The 22,042-nt window shown below is 41.0% G+C and overlaps 1 protein-coding gene across 1 annotated transcript; it reads right to left on the bottom strand.

The window, feature by feature from the left end:
* Positions 1–6,642: 6,642 nt before the first annotated feature.
* Positions 6,643–21,830, bottom strand: tlcd4b (TLC domain containing 4b). The gene is given in 9 exon segments (XM_018698629.2): positions 6,643–11,524; positions 11,526–11,682; positions 11,786–11,859; positions 11,989–12,083; positions 12,630–12,688; positions 16,327–16,416; positions 18,026–18,178; positions 20,519–20,649; positions 21,461–21,830. Coding segments are annotated over 7 exon segments (813 nt in total). The 5' UTR covers positions 18,172–18,178; positions 20,519–20,649; positions 21,461–21,830; the 3' UTR covers positions 6,643–11,332.
* Between the last annotated feature and the right edge of the window lie 212 nt (positions 21,831–22,042).

Below are 22,042 nucleotides of genomic sequence, written 5' to 3'. Positions count from 1 at the left end.
CTGATTGTCCCTATATTAACTTCAGATAAATAAGATTATGGATTTGTTCTTCCATCACTGAACTGATGGGGAACAAAATCATCCAATGAAGAAATGATTATATCAAGCAAAACTTGTTTTAATGAAGGACACCCAACTTGAAAAATTGTGAACCCATCTTTTTAATGTAAAGTGTCAGTGTCAGAATTTTGACTAAACAATCCTCTCTACAACGTAGCCTACATTCAGTAGCTGTTGTTGAGTTTTCAGTTTTAACCCACAATCCTCCTCAGCAGATGGAGTTTGCCTAGTTGTCATGGAATTTTCAAATTTCCACTCCTCTGAGCACCTCAAGGACTTCTTGTTCATGTTGACTTAAAAGCTGAGATTAAAAGTTCATTCTTGACCTTGACAATCTCATCACAAGGTTCATTTAGTAGGTGTTCTGGATCTGGATAGTATCAAATGACTATTTCATTTTAGTTTTTAAGCCAACATGGACATGAGGTCCTTATAATGCTCAATCCTATCCAAAAATATACGTGTATACGCTGCTGTGGAGCTGATAGCAGCATATTTCACATGTGTTTGACTGTGCGTGGAAGCTACTGTAGAGCGCCTGACGTCACTCTGGTAACAGTGAGGTGGTTTTCCTGTTTTACTCCAGTGTGTTACTCCTCATTCCCTCAATAGCCAAGCGGATGACAAGGAAAGGAATGCAGCAGATTCTGGGGGTCTGTGGAGTGCAAAGTCAGAGGGGGACAGAAGAGGCGGCTCCCTGGACAGCATGATTCACCCTCTGCTCTCTCTTTTGTGTGTGTGTGTGTGTGTACGTGTGTGTGTGTGTGTGTGTGTATGTGTGTGTCACTACCAGACACATGGCAGGCATGCTGATGGAGCTGGAGAGGAACATTCTGGAAAGCCAGGGATGGATAAAAAACAGAGGAACAGAGCGAGCTGAGTTAGAGTACGGGATGTGGCTACAGTGGTGGTGATAGACAATGAAAGGGTGCCAGTGCAAGATGACTGGACATACACTGTTACCCAGCAACAATGCAAAGGGCTTCAGTCAGTCAGTCAGTGGCGGATTTATACACACACAGGTGAAAATAATTACTGCAGAGCAATGGTCTGCATGAGAGACTTCCACTGACCACAACACTCCAGTTATGTTCACAAAGTAACACACTGCAGCTGTGATATTTCACACTTGGAATGAAATGCCAGGTGACTGAGGAATAAAAACATAAATTATCTGAACTTCTCTGCAGGAAATATGAAAAAGTTCAACTTCAGTTTCAGGAGACCAGCACCTGATTAATATTGATCCTACAACATCAAACACACTTAAGGACATGTAGTATGATGGATACATCTGATAAAGGGAAAGTAGTGGGTCTAGCAGCAAGATCTCAAGGTCTTATCCACTAATGGATCTGAAATATGATACAGAAGGGGCCTACAGAGAGAGGTAAAACTGCAAACAGCCCAACGAGCTCCAAGGTCGTGGCTGCCAGTAAGGATGCCATGGTAATGTAGTCTGTAATGTTTCTGTATGTTCTGTAATTACGTAAGACAGATTATCAAATATTTTTCAATTTGAGAGTTTCCAGTCAGAGATATTAAATCATATATAGTATAATAAAAGATTTAGCATTTGTCTTGGTGCAGGCTCAAGGGCCCAAAGAGTCAGGGCCCCTGAGCTTCACTGGAGAAATGTCACTGATTACACATACTGATTACAAAGAGACGATAAGCAACTGCAAAGAGACACAAACGACTACAAAAAGGGACAAAACAAGCACAAAGAGACACAAAACAATTCCACAAAGATGCAAAGTTACTACAAAGAAATGGAGAATGACAACAAAAAGAGGTAAAACAACTATAGAGATGTAGAAAGTACAGAGATGTTAAACAACAACAAAGAGACTCGAACCAGCTACAAAGACATAGAATGACTGAAGAGATGCAACAAGACAACAAAAAAGGGGCAAAACAAGCACAGAGATACTCAAAAAGACTACATAGAGATGTAAATTGACTACAGGAACACAAAACAAAGAGAACAAGGACACACACAAGAACTACAGAATGATATCACTACAGAGACATAAAATAAGTACAAAGAGATCCAACGTGTCAACAAAAAGTGAAATAAACCACAGAGATGTAACAACAACAACTACAGAGAAAATCAAACCAACTATAAAGGAGATGTAAAATGACTAAAAAAGGGCCAAAACAACCACACAGATGTACATAATGACAGTAGCTACAAAGAGACACAGAGCCAAAAAAGAGCCAAAAAAGGACTAACTACAAACCATTTTGCTTTTCTTTCAATCTGTGTGTCCAGCTCCTGAGCAGGAGAGCTAGTGACCCTTTTATATGTCTGTGCCCTGAGGCCCACTGCCTCATAATCCACCCAGCATGTGCAAACACTGTAAACTGGTAAAATGCCTTGAAAATATCAGTCAATGCATGTGAGTTGTTGTATGGGAAATATAGTTGACATTGAAGAACTTAAATCAGCTGTCAGCTTCAGTTGACACTAACGCTGAGGAAGATCCCAAAGCAGACAAAATGCCATTTAATTCCTGAAAGCATTTAAAAATATAGTTTCAAGTTTAAGCCTTGCAGGAAGCTGAATTGCTGGTTTGTATGTGAGTACTGAAAAAAGCTGAACTAACAGTTGAAAAATAAGAGTTGAAAGCTGAAATGGCTTTAAGTTTGACACTTTTAACCAGGTAGAAATCTATTCCAGCAGTGTGGCTTTGAAAAGACAGCTTAACTGAACGGTAAACTGACAAAGAAAACAAGAAAAGAAAAATAAAACATGTAAAAAATAATTCTGCTTATGCTGTTCCACAGGTGGAATTTGGACTAATTACCTCAGTATTTTATAAAATCCTGCCTATGACCCTGATGAGCTCAGAGCCCCAATAACTGGCTACTAATCAAGTTAAAGGCCAATAAAACAGAATACAGACACATCATATGGGACCTCATAAACTGTGTAACCTTTTAACTCACACTATTACAACACATTAAATGTTTAATTTTTGCAATTTGTAATGTTTCTAAGATGGACCAAGATTACCTTAAACGTCCTGTTGGAATATAGAATTCAGTATTCTGCATAGAAAATGTGCACAAGCACAGACACATGCTCATTTATGCACAATCTCATTCCCTCTCAAACAGACACACACACACACACACACACACACACTGAGGGTCTTATAAACATTTCACAGAGAGAAGAAGCACACACATGGAATTTGGACACTTTATTTGGGCATGATGGGAGAAGGGAAGGGCCTAAGCTGACTGGGAGAGGGATAGAGATGTAATGTCTTGTGAAAGAGGAATCCCTCACACTAAAAATAACAGACTGCAGATATTTACTGCGTGATGGGATTTACTGTTTACGTTGACTCTAAGTTCATCTGACACCTAGGCTAATAGGCTACCTCTGGGTACATTTACTGTGTTGCAAAATGTCACGCGGACGGTAGCTGATGAGTAACGAGGCCTCATTTAAAGAAAAGACAATAAATGTGTCACAGTTTAATCCACTGGAGGGAGAAATTCTGAGATAATGTGCTTTATATTTACAGTATTTTCACATTAAATAGATGAGAGTGGGTTTCTCAAGAGCATAGCCAGATCATGAGCAATCCAGCAATCCAAACAAAGGAGCCATTTAACTGTTTGATGATTTACACTTTCTAATTTCTACACATTTCAGAGAAAGTATTTCAGAGTAAAGAGATACATCAACAGGGAAACACCACTGGAGAAACATCTTGGATGGCAGCAGAACTCAGGGTTGAATGTAGGGATATGTTGTTATGGAGGCATGAGGTTGAAGGCAAGTCATGAGTCATGAAATTTGCCAAAATGCAGACAGAGCATTTCAAGGACAAAAACTGTTTAGGAAGAAAGACGGAGAAACATGGAAAGGGAGGGAGAGGAGGGGATAGACAGGGAGATTAGTGCATTTTCAGAAACTCAGAAGGGCATTTCTACAGTAAGCCGTTTCTCCCTCCACCCACCGACCCCTCTCCCCACTCCACTCTGTCTGGCTATTTATGGTAGAAGGCCTCAAGATCCTACGCAACTCAGAGGAGTTCTGAAGGCTGAGTTCATGGCATCGTAATTCCAACCTGTCGCTACAGTAGGACAGGAAGCTTCAAACAAACCTGGATTTGGTCATTAAAACCACAGGCGTCAACTCAGACCTATTCAATCACAAGTCACTCTGCTTTTTTTGTGAAGCGTGTTCATGTTATCAGATTCATAACATGTTATTTTAATTATTCTTCAGGGCTATTTTTGTCCTTCAGCTCATTCATTGTGCTTTCACGTCCAAACTTTATTCAAATTTAGAAATCTTTTAATTTACAAATTTACTTCAACTGCTTTCACTGCATAAACTTCACCTGAACTGAAGTTTTGACTACTTACACATTTTACTGCATTCATCTTTTAGTCTTCAACTGCTTTTATTTTTTACTCAACTGACAATTTGGTTGCTTTCAGTGGTTACAGTGGTTGCATAGCATCTCAAGATTTTCATCTGTGTTCATTGCTTTGTCTGTAACAAACAATTCAACTCCTTTCAGTGCTTACACTTTAAATGACACCTCAAACCTTTCAGGTGACAGGTCTTCACCGTTCAATGAAACATTGAACAAAATTAAACATCTTCAGATTAGCTCAGACAGTTTCCTCTGTACATTTATAAATCTACATCAGCTGCTCTCACTGCTTACACTTGAGCTGAACTCAAGTTTTGACTACTTCAGTTACATACATTTCAACTGCATTCATCTTTTACTCGTCAACATCTTTTTTTCTAACTTGAAACCACAACCACCACTGTTTATACATAATTTATTTCAACTGTTTTAACTGCATATACATGAGCTAGCATCGTCTTTCAGTTTATAATTTGAACTAGTGCCAATTTCAATAAGAAGTTCCACTTCAATTAACCCAGTTTATTTCCTGCACTTTGGCGAACATTTCAGCTACTTTTAGTGTAATCACTTCATCTGAAGCTTTTCAGCACTTTGACTTCAACTGACACTTGACACTGACACTTGAACTCCACTCAACAATTTAACTAAATCTCTAACTTCTTTTAGCACTTCCATTTTAACTGCTAATTCAACCTTTCTCCATATTTCAGCTATCACCTCAACTACTTTCAGTATTTCCACTATTACAAATGTTTAATCTATGAATTGTCAGCAGTGAGCTCCAGCAAATGGCACCTTTTCCAGTCAGAACTATCTGAAGACCCAGTCCCTCACCACCCCAGGGGTTGTAATGCAGCACAAAATGAACTGTTCATGCTTTCAGTTGCTTTCACACTTCTTAATCTCAGGCCTTACTCACTGGCTGGGACAGGCTCATGACATCTTTGGCTGAGGTAGGGTGGTGACACTTAGGTGCTGCTTGTTAAGAAGCTGTTTTAAAAGTCATTTCAGTCACCTCTAGGGAAAGGGTTTAAGCACCTTGTAAAATCAGCTCCCTTTATAGCCGTCTCTAACATCTGGAATGCTGAATTTTTTTTGATGTGTTTTTGTTTCCCCAAGTCTGGGAAAGGTCTTCACCATGAATTCCTCCTGAAATAGGCATATCCCTATAATCTATTTATTTTTACATAATTATAACTTGCTCCGAATCGCGGCTGGCTTGTGCTGCTCACAAGGAACAAACTCAAAACACAGATATTGGACCTTGTAAAGAGGAAAAGAGGAGATTTGACATTTATAGACATGAATTCATTAAGTCAAAATGTCTTACAAACACAGTTGACAGAAGGTAAACACCCATGAGAGTCTTTGGCTCTCTTGCACATTCAGCAATGAAAACAGCACAAACACTAATGCGTAGATCACATTCTTTATGTCTGTAATGTGATATAAAATGAGTTGAATAAAGTGGTGACAGACAGTGTATTTTTGTAACGTGCAGGTGTGTTTCTCTGTGTGCACGGCACACAGGTGATGATATGCACCCTGTGCGTGAGTGAGGTCCACACGGTGAATGTGTGCTGTAGTAGCAGGAGAAAATTTCATTGAGTCTCCGTTATGTGACCATGTTTGGTAAAGCTCCTCAAGCACAGTCTCTGACCAAGCCCCTTGTCCGATTGGTGCACACACACACACACACTAACACACACAGAGGAGATGGTTTCAATCACAGACCTACTGTGGCTCAGACCCCCCTCTAAAGCTTTCACTTTCCACGCTCCTTCATATCTTTCTTTCATCCCTATTTCAGTCAAATGTCTCGTTTTACCCCTTTCATCTCATTTTGAATGTCTGAGTCTGTTCTTCACTCTTCCTTTTTTGTTGAAGATCTCCATCACTTTCCTCTCTCTCATAGATGCACACAATGTAAAAGAAAAGAGAAACACAGAGGTCTGGTGCCAACTACCAGTAGCTGGTCTTGGCGTGCCTGGGTAGAACTGTCATACTACCAGTCCGCAGCTGATGAATGACTCGGCCAGTTCAGTATGCTGCTGTCTGGATGCATTACACTGAATACAGCAGGTAATTCCCATGCTGACATCACTGTTCAAAAACCACTGAATTAGTACAAAAGTTAAAAAGGAAACTTAGGAATAAGAAACTTCACCAAATATATTCTCTCGTCTTCAACTTTATTGAAGAACAACACTTTCAAGTAAGTCTCAGCTTTCAGCACTACAATTACATGATCATTAGTAGTGGTCATTGTAGATGACAACAATCCAAGTCACAAGGTAATGTTCAGACAACGACCCTAAAGCCAGTGTGTAGTGTAGGCTGTTTCACATTAAAATCTCCAGGAAAAAAAAACAAACAAAGATCATAACGAGAAATTGCATTGCATTGAGAGACAAAATAAAAGGAGACAAAAAGGGAAGGAACATAAGCCACACTGGCGAGTCATTCAAAGGAGAAAAAACTGGAGTCATTTGATTTTAGGTTCTCCAGTCATTCTTAGTCACTATATAAATGTTGACATCCTTGTTATACTGAGATTCATTCCATACCATTTCATTGTACAACTAGGATCAAACTTGAAATGACAGATTTCAGAAGAACAAAAATGGGACAAAAATAATAGCTGTGTAAGTACCATGTGTAACCTTGAGAAGACCAGCACAATACACTGTTTAAGTACCAATTTTAATGCAGCCTAATCATACTGCACCTAAGAGATCAATCCTCTATCTCAGAACAAGATTCTGAGGTGATTCATATATACCTTTTTGATATATATATGTATATATTTAAATATGTTCATTATCTAATATAATGAATGTTGGCCTCTCCAAAAAAAAAAAAACCAAAGGCAATTGGGTTGTTCTAACCTGATACAATACTTAGCCCAGAATACAGATCGTGACCTTACAATAGCAGCCTTGTCAAAATCATCAACCAGTAATTCATTCGTCGATTTCCAAACAGCCCCAGGGTGTGAGATACAGCACAAATATCAGGTCTTGAAATATATTCTGTAGAAAACCCTGACAAGTACAAAAACTCAGTTCAACTGTTTGTCTATAAGTCTAAACTCAGAGACATCCAAAAAGCACACAATGCCGCTACAAGAAGTGTATCACCATCATCTCCCCCACTGTAGTCAAATTATTTTAGTATCTTGACTGAACAGTATTACAGTTTTATTCTACAACTATTCACAGTTTTGAGTTTTGAAGGCCAGAGAAATGAGATGTTAGCCTTCCCATCACCTACAGTACCTGTATTTCTTAAAGAGCTTAAGTCAAAAAATATAGTTTGATTTCCATTTTCATCACATTGGACACTGTGAGCTCATCTTAATGCCACTAAATGATCCATCACAACATTCACAGAGACATATCCCTGTATTCAGGAGAGCACAAAAATCAACACAAAACAGGCTCCCCAAGAGGGATCAGCTTTGGATTATAATACTTGGCCGGATTAATCATTGTGCAGGCAGATTATAAAAATATATACATAGAGAATACATATGGAATAGAGAGGAGATAATCACTGGATATTACACTAGAAAGATCATGCTAATCCAAATCTGACTGCATCACATCCACTATTTGTGTAAAGGCACAAGTTACTGTAGCCCCTCCTCTGTGGTGACAGACAGAAATACAGGAGATCACTGAGTTATTGCTCCACAGGGAGTGTGCTTTATAGTTCCACAGTGAAAAACATGACCAGACATTCTCAGACTATTATAACTAGTTATGCAACTACAGATACAAGGACTTAAATGGGAACTCCACCGATTTTACACATCAAAGTTTGTTTACAGGTGTTGGGGGTGTACAATATATATTGTATAAAGCATTTTGTGGTTCCAAAAGGAGCTGTGCAAAGTTTAATCAACTGCTTCTGGTGACATGACTTGAGTCAATGTCAGTTGGGGCTGAAAACTATACTACTAAGTTTGACAATGAAAAACATTTTGGGGGTGTGGAATTAGAAAGAAATGAGTTAAGCAGGCCTCTGTAGCCCGCTCTGCTGCGCCGCTTAAAGCTACCAGGTTGAGACTACATTAGTCGCTACTAGCATAACATACCTAAATCTTCAACAAAGTATGTTGCATTGTCAGTGGTCATGTTGCATTGTGGATAATGTAGGCACAAGGTTTTGAAAAAGAATAATAATACGTATAGTAAAAAAAGAACACAAGTCTACCTGTTTGTATTTTGCATTAACTTGCACCAAAACTTCAATCCAAAAAAATAAATAAATAAATAAAGAAATTGCAAAATATCGCAAAAGTGCCTATGTGACGCATGTGACTGAAACATTCTCACTTGGAGAGCCTAAATACAGCACCAGATGAAAACATCAGATCTGCATGTAGCACAGGAGGCTGTAACCTTTGTCAAATTAATACATATTTTAAAAAAAATAAATAAATCCACTGTTTGAGGTCTGACTGGTGCTTCTTAATCACATTATCTTGCAAATTCATCAGCATTTTGTTGCAGATTTTGGGGGAATTTGGTTAAAATTTGAGCAATATTTGGACGGATGCTTGACTATAATCTCTGTTTCTACTGCATCGATTTTGATCCTTAAAAAAAAGTGACATTGTGAGTCTGACCATGTTCTAGGAGTGCAATGCTAAATTGGTGGAGTACTCTTTTAAGCAAAGAGGAAACAGGAGTAAAAATGTAAAAAGGCAGAAAACACACTTTTCATTATAGATTTCATTTCCTGTCATCCATTTCTGGTGTACTTCTGTGGCAAAAGCCAAATCTGAAACATCCTCTTGTGTTTCTGTCTGTCGTGATATCAGCTATGTAGTTATTAGTGTCTTCTAATGGCAGACAAGGAGATAAATTAATTTGTAAAACCAAGTAATGCCAACTGTAATATAGAGAATGTGGTAAGAATTAGTGAGTTAGCCATACAGTATGCAAAAGGTACCTGCAGTTACTGTATGTGTATATACTGTTCAGACATGCAGGGAGAGGAGAAAGGAATCAAAAATACATGCATTCAGTATGCTCCGAGAGGAAAAAACATTAACTGTTGGAAGACAAACCTGTCAGCATTAGATTAATGCAATTAAATATTTAGATGTTATTCATCTATCTTAACTATTCACTAAGGCATCACAGAAATATGTCAATTTTACCATGCTTTATAGTGATGATTTATAGTCTATACAGGAAAAAAAAACAAACATGCAGATTGCCACACTGCTTTCAACAGCATATTATTGTCACAGATTGGTACATCCAAATGAATTTGATTTGATTCGAATAGGGGATTTTGAAAAATGTCATATTGCTAACATTCAGCAGAAGGAAGAGCACCATGTCAGTGTTTTAGGAGGGCACCAAATACAGTGTATGGTTTGCATGCTATGCTACGCATGTGCAAACTTGCACATCCACAAGTGGATGTGTGTGTGTATGAACCTTTTCCACTCCCTTCCTCTATTAGGTTCTCAGAGTCGCCGAGAACAGAGGAGATAAATGGAAGAATAAAAGCCTCTCGGGGTGTTTTCTCTAGAAAGATACACTGACTGGACAGTTTAGCAAGAAAAGTGATGCCGCTGTTTTTCCCTGCACTGCCTGGGATAAGCTCTAAAGACAGTTAACAGAGAGAGAAGCCCCTCTGAACCAGTGATATCACAAAAGATAACATTTAAAGGCTGTGCACAGTACAGTACAAAGAAAAAAATGTTGATTAACTCATGAGGAAGGGATTGACAAAGTCTCTGTAAGGCAGGGGGAGAGGTAGAACAAAACCAAATGTTTGAGCTGGATAAAGGAGTTCTATCCAGTGAGGCAGAGGGTTGCAATGGATGTAATATGAGTTAGACGTGTTCCTGTGACTGCTAAGGACTTGAGGCTGTGTAAAATAAGAGAATAAAGAGAGCCAAATACAGCAGAGTGATGCCAACATGATGAATACTGAAAAGGCAAAAATCGTCCTGTGAGGAGCTAAGGATGTTGGAGAGCGTGTCTTTCGCTCTCCTACATGCATAATCTCAGTTTTTTAAATATATAGTCCAAATTATAAGTAGGTTGGAGGGGCATGGCTGGTGATATAGGCAGGCGCCACTTGTTACAAGGAGGCCACAGCAGGTGATACTGTAGAAGAGGCATTATGGTGTTTTTCTGTCTCTTTTTGTGAGGTCTGATGAGTTTAAGACAAGAGCCCTATAGATTCACAAACACTGTATGGGTCTGATGGGAGAGTTCTTCCCTCTGTAGGCCTCGTCTCCTGAAAGTGTGGACGGACTATGAACAACAGAAGAGGCCTCTGGTCGTTCAGGAGATGTAGCGAGTGAGAGATGGTTGTCTGAAAGGGCTTGAAAGCTTTGTTAAACTTTGTGATCTTATTCCTCCAGTATTATTGCTTTCCTGTCTTTCGCAGGCACTTCAGAGGATAGGGCTTTGGCTGAAGTTGCGCGTAAGAGGAGACTGAGGGGAGATGAGAGAGGAATGGTGGTAGTGACGAAAGAGGCGAGTGACAGACGGAATTAGAAGTGTGCTTGTGAGCTCTACCTTGTCATCTGCAACCAAAAGCTATCACCCAGCAGGATACTAAGCTGTCAGTGAAAACACTGAGGCTGCAAAGGCTGGTGCTTGAGTGAGCCAAAGAGCAGTCTCCTTGTCCTGTGTTGAGGTCACCTGAGGACTCTTAGCCCAGTCCACTAGCAGACTTCAACGAGATCAAGGGCTAACACTGGGGATTTGAGGGCGGGGGTGGGAAAGATGCTGAGGCTACAGCAAAAGAGAGAGGCTGTGAGGTTCCTGGGTGTCCAGCCTCCCTCCCTGCTTCTGTCTGTCTCGACACATCCTTTGCTCTACATCTCTTTAGTCTGTGTGGTTGTTGGCGTAATTCCTGTCAGAGGAAGACGAAGCCTCTGCTCCTTCCTTAACCCTTCGTCCTCCTCTCCCAGTCAGGACTTTGTAGCAGCCACGGGCAATCTTGTACATCCAGATAGTGTTCAAGATATCCAGGGCAATGCAGGAGGTGATCCAGGCCACCTGGGCGCCCAAGCCCAGTCCGCTCAAAGTCTGGGGTGCCAAAGGTGGCAAATACACTGGCCCAGTAAGATGGCATGACAGCTATGCGCACCAGGAAGAACACAACCGCCATGGCAACACCATTTAACACCACCATTCGGTGTGAGCGAGGATACTTTAATGCCTCAAAGAACCACCTGGAGGGAAAAGGTGATTGTGAAATGTCAGGGTGGAACATATGTCAGCCAAATGGTAAGCAAAGGAAATGAATCCTGGGACATGTTGACAGGGCTGACTCACCTTTGGTTCACAAACGGTGTAGATAACTCTGAAATGAGACGAAAGTTGGCAAAGTAGGGAAGCACGCCACGACTCTGCAATGACCAAACACAAACTATTACAAATACACACAAGCAAAATGACACAAGTACAAGACATGCATAACCCAGTGTGTTGAATTACTGTTTTAGTTTTTACACTCTGGGTCTAGAGGAGTGACTCACCAGTACATATCCATATGCATAGAGCGCCGCCAAGTGGTGACAGACAAAAAAACTGTCTCCCATAGTGTTCCAGTTACAAGCTAGCAGCACAAGGTCTAGAGAACACAGAGTGAGGTTTATCAGACAGCTGGCACATTGATATGTCTGTTTGCTGGCAGGATGATTATGCACATAACTGCCTTTTCAAGGCAAAGATCAACAACTGCACCAGTGCTGAATCCAAGCACAAGAACAGTTAAATCTGTATCATTGTATTATCTTATTTGAGACAAAGTAGAAAGACATTTAAGGCTGAAAATGCATCTATTAATTAACATATCACAGTGCAGATTGTTAGATCTTTTTTAGTCATGACAGTGGATTCAATATAAAATGACAAGCACTGCATTGGTGTTTATATTAAATTCACTTCAAAGAGCAGAAATGTTAGACATTTAAGGCTGAAAAATTTATTAATGCACCTGTAGCTGCTAGTTGCCATTTGATCTAAAATGACCAGCATGACCTTTGTGTTTGTAACTATCATCAAGTTACTTCAGAGTCAAAGTCCTTTTCTTCTGCATGTTGACACTGACTCACTGCCCTCGTGGACTATGTACAAGAGGAAATGATCAACAGGGGCAAAAACAAAAATTACTCACCGTAAAGGAGGTAACCACAGGTTATGGCTACATTTAGTTTGACAAGACTGGGGTCACCCCTGTGGAACAGCAAAGAACATAGTGTAAAAGTACCTTCCACACATGAAGGTAAACAACCCAGGAGGAGGAAGCTACTTATCATTCCAGAAAACTCTAAAGCACTCAGATTGGGTTCTTCTGATCAATAATCTACCTCTGTAAAGAGAACATGATGAAATTTTGCCAACTAATTAATGTAACAATGTTAACACACTCATCGTGAATCACATAGAAAGGTCATTCAAGGGTGATTGTCTAATGATTATCTAATGCTGATGAGCTTGCTGTGATGCCCTTGTATATGGTTAGGACTTGATTAAAAAGAACAGCATGCTGACTAGGCTGTAAAAGAAGTTGAGCTTCTATGTGAATCTATAACATGACAAATAGCTCTTTGAGCAGAGAATATTCACATTAGTGACTCTTTGTTTCCATTCTATGACACACCTTCTGAATAAGCAGTAGTTAGTTCAGTCCATAGACCCATGACCTGTTCAGGTGACCGTTTGGTGTCCTTGCAAATAATATCTGTTCAAAATAACAGTGAAGGTGTCTCTGCTTCAATAGACATCTGATCCTGGTATCAGTCACAAGTATCGTATAGCAAATGACTGGCTGACTGCGTGTGTAACAGAATCCCACAACACACATACTGTACAAACATACACACTGAAAAGCCAAAGTGCACACACACATCCGTCTATTATACGTTGGCTCCCCTTATGCACTAGATGACCCTGGGCTCACCACTGTCAAATTTTATCCTGCAAATTTCACCTGAGATTGTTCAGTATGCAATCTGCATTTCCAATTAGCACTTTGACTGAGTAGATATAAGTAATATAAAATATACCTACTTTATATGCATGTGTGGCACAAATGTTTTTCTTATGTCACTGACAGCTGGAAGTATTTTGAACAAGCAACTTTGTACAGAGGTTAACTATCAGGAAGTTATCATCATTATCTGATCATATTGTTAACCAAGTATTCTTCCAATCCAAGTTTCTTTCTCTCTGATTGTGTATCTAATCTAATGCCTCCTTCACAAGGGAGCACTCCCCCTGTTAACTAATCCGTTGTATCACTTTACCACTGCACTTAGGCAGAGATGCAGCATGCAAATATAAGCTTGGATAAGACCCAACCTAAGTGATAGTGTGATAGTCAGAGACAACAAGCTGCCGTCACAGAGTTCAAGGCTTCTGATAAATCACACTTTAAAATTAAAAAGGTAACATTAAGTTAGTATTCAGTTCACCAAATCAGTTTGGTGTGCACCATGCCTTGCCAATGCCCTGAGAGGGATGAGTATATTTTAGGAAGATTTTCAAATTCTAACATTAGTCTTCATAAAAGTTGTTCAGTGGAACATCCTTATGTTCCACATGAAAGTGTAACATCACCTATAATAATGTATGTTTATCTCTGTGACAGCCACTTTCCCTTGACTGCCTCCCATCTAAGTAACAGACTGCTTTGCTTTAAGGTTCCTTTATACCGAGTGATTTTGTGCTATCTGAGACGAATGTTAACAATCGTGAGAGAAACGCAGTGAAGCAGGACTTCAAGCTCTGTGGGGTGAAATTAGTCTTTTAGCTTGAGTCACATTTTTCTGACTGAAATTTGTGCACAAATGGAGCAGAACATATAGCACTTTGTGGGTGTCAATTAAGGTAAGGATCAAATCTCACAAACGTGCACCTACTCATAAACAGATGGCATTCATCAAGTTGAAACAAGCAATCTACAACAAGTTTGTGCAGTTAAGAGAATTTGCTGAATATGACTTTGGACACTCATATGAGTAAGACTGAGGATAAGAATATGAAAATGTTCTTGTATTAAGTCCAATGCATTCCATGTCAACTTGGAAGGCATTATAATGTGTTACATAAAACATTTCCACCAGGTTGACCTCAACTCAACACGACCCTGAAATTTGGTCCGCCACTCTCCTCTGACGGCCATGTACACGTTAAGTTCAAGTCCAGATAAGCCAATCAAGAAATGCAGCAGAGGCAGGGCAGTCAGACACGCTGCTTGTTAACTGAATAGATTATGATAACAGCCAAGGCTGTGCTGCCAGCCAGAGTGACACACTGAGAGAACCTGAGCAGCAGCTGAAAACAATGCAGATTCCTAAAGGTCTGGCTCTAGCCACTCCAGCCATATGGAGATCAGCAGGGAGAACAATGCTGCTGTGTGACAGGTCTTAATGATGCTGCAATACAATCAGATTGACTGGAGAATTAATGTTTGCACCACTGTAGTGTTGCAACAAGATGAGCTTAAAAGCATTGGGATACTGCAGGGGATTGACTCTGTGCTGGAGGGTGGTGGGTATAAGCTGAGAAATTCAACAAGAGGAGTGAAGAAATAAAGGTAAAGTTGGAACATTAACACAAAAACTAATCCCACAAGAGAAAACAGCTTGGAAATTTCAAGAGAGAAAAAAATATTGTGTCCTAAAATTGCACATAGAGACAAAGAGGCTTGGAGAGGAGGGCTAAGTTACTAAGCACCTGAACACTCAGCAGATGAAGACTGGGAGGAGGAGGGAGGGAGCCCCTCTTGATGCCACCTCCACCAACCCCCACTCTCCCTTTTCTCCCCTTTTTCGCTCCATCAGCGATGCAGGCCAGGGCCGACACAGAGACAATAAGAGCAAGGGAGGTGTGCTGCATTGATTGGACAGCCTGAGATGTGGGGTGCTGCTACAACGGACGGCTAGAGGCAGGGGGAGGCTTGTGGAGGAGCTGGTGGTGGTGGGGAATTGGGGGGGGGGGGGTCCACATGAAGAGAGAGGGGAAAGGGAGGGGGCAGAAGACTAGGCTGCTGTTGTCTGCTGTGAAAAGGAGTCTTGTTGGTGGGATTCTAGTCTGTCTGCTAGAGAGCTGGAGAGGAAGTGAAACTGGGAAAAGGAAAAGAGAGAGAAGACAAAAAAGAAGAAGGAAGGAAGGAGTGTTGAAAGAATATAAGTGAGAAGTGAGAGACAGAAAAGGAGAGCTAAAGAGCCATGTTTTAAAGGACTGATTGAGATATTGGAAAAAAAGAAAGAAATGGGGAAGGAAATTACCATTTCTCTTTTTCAGGATTCATTGATGCACATAACAGAGTCAGCAGAAGCAGAGTGAGTGGAAGACAGAGACAGCGAGAAGACAGTAAAGACAATAATCAAAGGCTAAATCCACTGAATCTACAACTCTCTGGAGACTCCACTGACAAGTTAGATCCATTCTCTCCCCTTCTCGCTTACATTCTGATGAAGGGAGCGCCATCCTCATCTCTCCAAAAGGCATTAACTACCATCCCTGACGATACTTCACTGCTCCCCACCTCCCATCTTCATGCCTTCATCTGTTTCCTTTCTCCCTGGTGAGCTAGTCATGGCTGCTGGTCTGAAAAGGCAGCTGTGTGAAGACAGGTTTCTCCTAAAAGCACCTAAAGCATCCACACTACGTTTTTTTAGGCTGCCAGAATGACAAGGCATAATATGTCAGCATTTGTATACATCTTTTCAAATGGGCATAATTTCCATTTTGTTTATGGGATGGTATTCATTGTATTTGCATATTTGTGTCACATGTTCTCTTATTTCACTGTATTACAGAGCTGTTGGATATTTCACTCATGAATTAGTTTCTGTTCCTCTTACCAAACGGGGTTGGCGTTGACCGCATCATCAAACCACAGGATGTACAGGCAGAACAAGCCCACAATCAGAGCATGCACAGTTGACACCAGCCTGAGGACAGATACAAACACACAACATCAAATTAATAAACATGACGGTAAACTAAGAGGAGTTAACAGTCGGGAATTTTAGCAAATGGATAATCATTAAAATAGGCAGTGCATATGTCTCTGCTGTGCTGTTACATGTCTGTTCCTGCATGCCTACACAATAAAACTGTCCCATGTCCACGTGAGTGTAACTTCGTTTTCATCAGGCCTGATACAGCATCACTCCTGACCTTTAGAGTAGTTATCTGGGACACTTAAGAGATACTTCAGAGGTCCACAGGCTCTTATCTCTCCTCTACCAGTATCACAGTTCCTCCACTGTCACAGTGCAGCCTCTGGGGCAAAGTGGCCCCTGTCCACAGGCAGCAGCTGCTGGTCTGAGTCCTGGCCAAGACTGGCTCTACAGATGGGCCACTGTATGTGCAGATGAGTCCACAATAACTGCTGAATCAGAGTCAAGTGTCTAAGAATGGAACAGACATGGAGGAACTTGGCTAAAGGAAGTTGGTAAAAGCCAGTGTCCATATCACTCTCTGTGTGGGGCATGTTATAAATCTCACAGCCACTCTTTGATTCTTGTGTTGAAAAGTTTCTAATTATATTCATGAAAGAGGAGGAATCACGATTAAAAAGAGGTGGGCAGACAAGGAAGAAACGAGAGATGAGCAGAAAAAATATTAACAAGAGTTTTCTAGTTTGTGACCCTGCTTTTTCTTTGGAAATGCTTTCTCTCTTCTCTGCACTTAAGTTGTGGTTACATAAACAACACACTGACACACTGAGAGCAGGCTGTTATGCAACGGTAGGCCACTCTAAAGTGAACCATCAGTGTCTAGCCTTTGACTTGTTTAGAATTCCTCGGTCAATACTCTCTGTACTTTCAATTGTGGACAGGCTGATGTAAGCTATAGTTGTGTATGAATCAAGGATTATCTGTGAGTACTCACGGACAGCAACACAGGGAGAGGAGAAAAGGTGGAGGAGCAAAAAACAGCCAATAACAGCCAGTGAAAGATGTTATGCAACTACAAATTATTGTCCTCCGAACTTCACCCCTGAGGTTTCTGCTTGAAACTTAAAACCTCTCTACACTCCACCAGCCGTTCACATCACAGCTGTAGTTGTGTGGAATGATGATGAGTCGGCCTGAGGCTCATCAGGAAACATCTCAACAGAGCTGCATCACCAAAAACACTTGTGGGGTCAGTTCTGTCAGAATGTCACGACATCGCAACATTAAACAACAATAATATTCTCAGGAAATGCGTCTCTGTAGATTTGTAGTGCAATTTCCAAAAAATGGTGAATACTGAAGTGTCAAAGAAATAGTAAATACAAAACAAATGAAGTGAAACAACAAAAGGTTCATTTGATAATGAGGGACCCAATCTTTAGTGTGATGAGCCTAGTCATACATAACGTAAACACGATAACCTCTTGTGCAGACCTATGGTGGAACTCTTATCATGTCCTGAGCTGGCAAATTGCCATAGCATTGCAAACTTGAGTCCAGCTTTTTCTATTTGGTACTAAGACCACACTACCAGAAGACTGGCTTGTTAAAAAGAGGCCTGGCTATGGAGAGGGGGTAGTGGCTTCCTGTGACACACCTGGAGTTCCACTCGGTCAGTTTGGTGGGAGGCAGCCGTCCATAACCCGGTGCGATGGCAGAGGAGAGCCGCGGACTGGCCACTGAGAAGAGTAGCTGGAAACCCACAAAGCTGCCAGCTACCACGGTCAACTCTCTCGTCTCCATCACTCACCTAAACACAACAGGGAGGGAGACGGGAAGGGAGGGGTAGGGGCAGGACACAGAGAGGGTGATACACATGGACAGGTTCAATCGATGACTGTCAGTCATCCTGGCCAGCACCAGAAGAGAAACTGAGGTGGCAGTGGTGGTGAGAGGGTAAAGCAGCACCCAGTGTGGCTCATCCAGTCAACAAAGAAAGGAAAAGAGACAGAAGGGGGAAAAAAACTATGCCCAAGACATGGGCTGTCTAATGTGAGTAACATGAGAGCTTTAGACAAGCAGGGCAGTCCACAGAAAGGGAAGATGAAGGGCACAAGAGAGGCACTAGAGTTAAGGGCAACGAGGGAAAAACATAGAGTGGCAGAAACAGAAAAAAAGTTAGTGAGTGCTGTGAATACAGTGGGTAACACAGTATTTAGATTTAGAATAAAAGGTCACCATTATTATGCATATTTTGCAAGGGGATTACAGTGAGTTATTTAGGACACACCAAAAATCCCTGAGAAGAAAACAAAGGCTGAGCAAGGAAAGAAAAGAGGATTGTCAAGATGAAGCAACTGCCTCAGCTCATGAGACAGAGGCTGTGGAAGACTGTGTGACAAGTTTTTAGACTGTATTTTACTTCAAAAATGTACATTACTATTCCTCTATTTATGTTTAAATCATCTGTGTATTAGAACATTATTGTGATTCCTTATTGCAAACACTTTGATTTACAGATTATTTACTTACAGATGTAAGTGTTATCAGTATAAGTAATATTAGCCAGAGGAGACAGAGGAGTTTAAGTGCTGGACAAACACCAATTTAAACTAATGAGAGCAAACACAGACATAGGATGTTATCATGTAAACTGTAAACACATGCACAGTGAACAAACTAACTGAAGAGATTTGTTTGCTCTCACTCAGGTCAACAAACTAGAAGCCTGTCTCAGGCAATCAGTGGAGATGAACTGAAAAAGCACAAAATTTTCAAAAGCAGCAAAATCAGTTCTTTCGCAGGCATGGTTCAGTGAGGATAGTATGGAAATATAATCTTCCACACCCAGTCCAGAAAATCATTCTCCCATTCACTTTAGACTGATGTTACAGCTCAGACTATAATCTTATTGGCTTCCCAGAGTTACTTACAGTAAAAAACTAAAAAAAAAAAAAAAACAAAAACAAAAAAAAAAAAATCAGACTTTGTGTTGAGCCACCCCATGTCTTAGGCTGGAGCACCAACAACTCACTTACTCTTGCCTGGCCTCCAACTGCAAATAGATGGAATTAATAGAAAGTACATTAGTCCTAGTAGTTTGCAGTTTACATCATTAGCATCTTGTAAGCATATCACAAAAATTATCATCTGGCTTTGTTTCTGAGCTCCCACCTTCTCAAATCCCAAAAGATATTGCAACTATTATTGCAGCAAAACTGCTGTATCAATATCCAAATAAGAGCCACTGAGTGAAAAAAAAAACACTGAGTGCACTAAAGTGCGTCCTCATCATGACCTCTCATTTGTTCTTGAGTAACATCAGCTGTTACAACATACTGTATCTGCACTGGTCTGGACTCTGGCCTGATAAATGCACTGGAATTCTGATTAGGGCACAGAAATTATGCAAGCTATTTAAAACCACTTATTCCAGGAGAGCCAATGATTAGGATTGTGAAAGGTAATGATTAGTACAGGCTGGCAGACACAAAAGTGGGAACCTAATATAATGTAGCCATATATTTTGTGTAGGCATTGCGTTTGCAAAGCAACCTAAGTAGTTTAGCCTCTGCACCGCTTATGACACTGAAGGCATGTTGTAGCCTACATTAAGTTCTATTTTTACTCTAAAATGTCCCATGTCATGTGTGCATACTGTACCATAAAATACAAGGAAACAAAGTACAAGAACAAGCTACTGGAGAAAACAAAGCACCTCAGGACATAGTACCACAAGCAAAACCATCAATTTAAATACTGCCATGAAGATTACAGCTTTGCTCAGAGCCATCAGCGGCAATCTTCTGAATAAATTTCCACTTGAGTTCCGCACAGTTGAGAGATCTGCAGAATTAACTTCAAAATGGATCAAAATAGACACGATCTCTGACAACTCTGAAATACACATTTCCCTGAGCTGCTTCCCAAAGCAGCTGTAAGAAGTGCAACTCCTACTCCACTGAGCTTTCCAATGCCCCATTCACTAGAAACTGGCATGTTCAACAGGGAAGCTGAAGCAGCATTTTGTTCTTGGAGGAGCCACAACACTCTGAGAGCCTCTCATTGTCCCCAGCAGCAGCTATGCACATTCCTAGGCCACGTTGATCATATGCAGCATGTACCTGAATAATTCATTGGCATTCCTCACCTGGCAGGCTGGTTCACACTGCCCCATGGGAAGAGGCAGCATACAGAGCCTCCTCACTGCGGTTGACAGCCCGGACAGAAGAGGTGCTCTGCCGTCCACGTTTGACCTTGTTCCGCTGCACTATGCTGCTGCTGTCAGCAAACCATGACCCCGTGACATATCGACCAAACATAAATAATAGCGGTTCAATTTCTCCTGTTCCTTTGGAAATCTACACCGGCCCCTGTCTACCGCATTGCTACACCAGACCAATGGGTTTGACTCGCTCTGTAGCAGCTCTGAAGGCACAATCCTTGGCCAGCCTTAACAACATCTTAACAAATCTCTGCAGGAAGGTTGGGTCATGACATGAATACTGATAAATAACTGAAGATTTTTGCCATTTTTAAGATGGCAGAAACGTTCGCATTTAGTGTGAAGACTAACAACAAACAAACACTCATCTGTGATTTGGAGCTTTGTGCGCGTTACACAATAGAAACTGGCTTGTGCAGTTAAAAGTAAATGGTGTATGTATTTAACAGTAACTGATTCCCTTTCCTTGATGTATTTAACATGCGTTGCAGTCGGTGTAAATACATAATAAAGCATTGCAGACAGTTATTGAGCAACGTGTCAGATGCCATAAATACTGGCCACATTATCACAAGGCAACGGAGCTGGACTATACAAGGCAAGCAGGTGTTGAACGAGTTGTAACAAGCAGTCGAGCCGGCGGCCAAGTCGCAACCCTACGAATTTCTGGGGCAAAGTTGTTGGTTAAAACTGTAAGGACTGCTACGTATGCTATTGGTGCTGCTGCCACAGACAGCAGGAGAGGGGCACAGAGCTGTTGCAGCCCTAAATGTGTACGGTAAAAAAAAATAATCAATTGTGTAAAGAAGAAACACAGCATGCGCATTATATTTGATGTGGTGGAAGGAGCAGGGAGAGCTCAGTTACCTGCTATCCGTCGCATAGGTCTGTGTAGGCGGATAAGCCCCGTTTAGCCACCGTCTTCTCCACTTTCTTACAACTTGACGTTAGCTAGCAAGTCGGCTAAACTGAAACAGCCCGCTGGCTCTCCCTGTGCGACCCCAGGAAAGAGAAAAAAAAGCCTCCTCTGCTACGTGAACAACGCCGTGTCCGAACAACCATAACAGGCAGGATAAGACAATGATTTTTCTTACTGCCTTCTTTCCTCTCTACAAAGTGTTTTTACTTATGAGTCCAATACAAAAGTTTTTTTTTCCCTTTTATTTTGGCGTTGACAGTAAAGACCGAGCGGTGACGTCGACACGCTCCCACCCCCTTGTGCACACGCCCCCCCACCCCTTCCCCGGCAGGCTACACCCAGGAGGAACAAAGGCCACATTTCTATATTATTAATGATTACGTGCGGCAGAAAAGATAGTGGAGACTTAAAGGACCATATCTGTGGTTTTGCATGTTTAAGCACATTGGTTACAAATCATTATATAACGTTATAGCTAATCGTTTTGCATTGGGTTCAGAATGAAAATCTTATTACCTGACTCTTGCTTG

The sequence above is a fragment of the Lates calcarifer genome, linkage group LG11 (assembly GCF_001640805.2).
Source record: "Lates calcarifer isolate ASB-BC8 linkage group LG11, TLL_Latcal_v3, whole genome shotgun sequence".
Taxonomy (NCBI): domain Eukaryota; kingdom Metazoa; phylum Chordata; class Actinopteri; family Centropomidae; genus Lates; species Lates calcarifer.
This window is presented reverse-complemented; position numbering and strand designations above follow the sequence as displayed.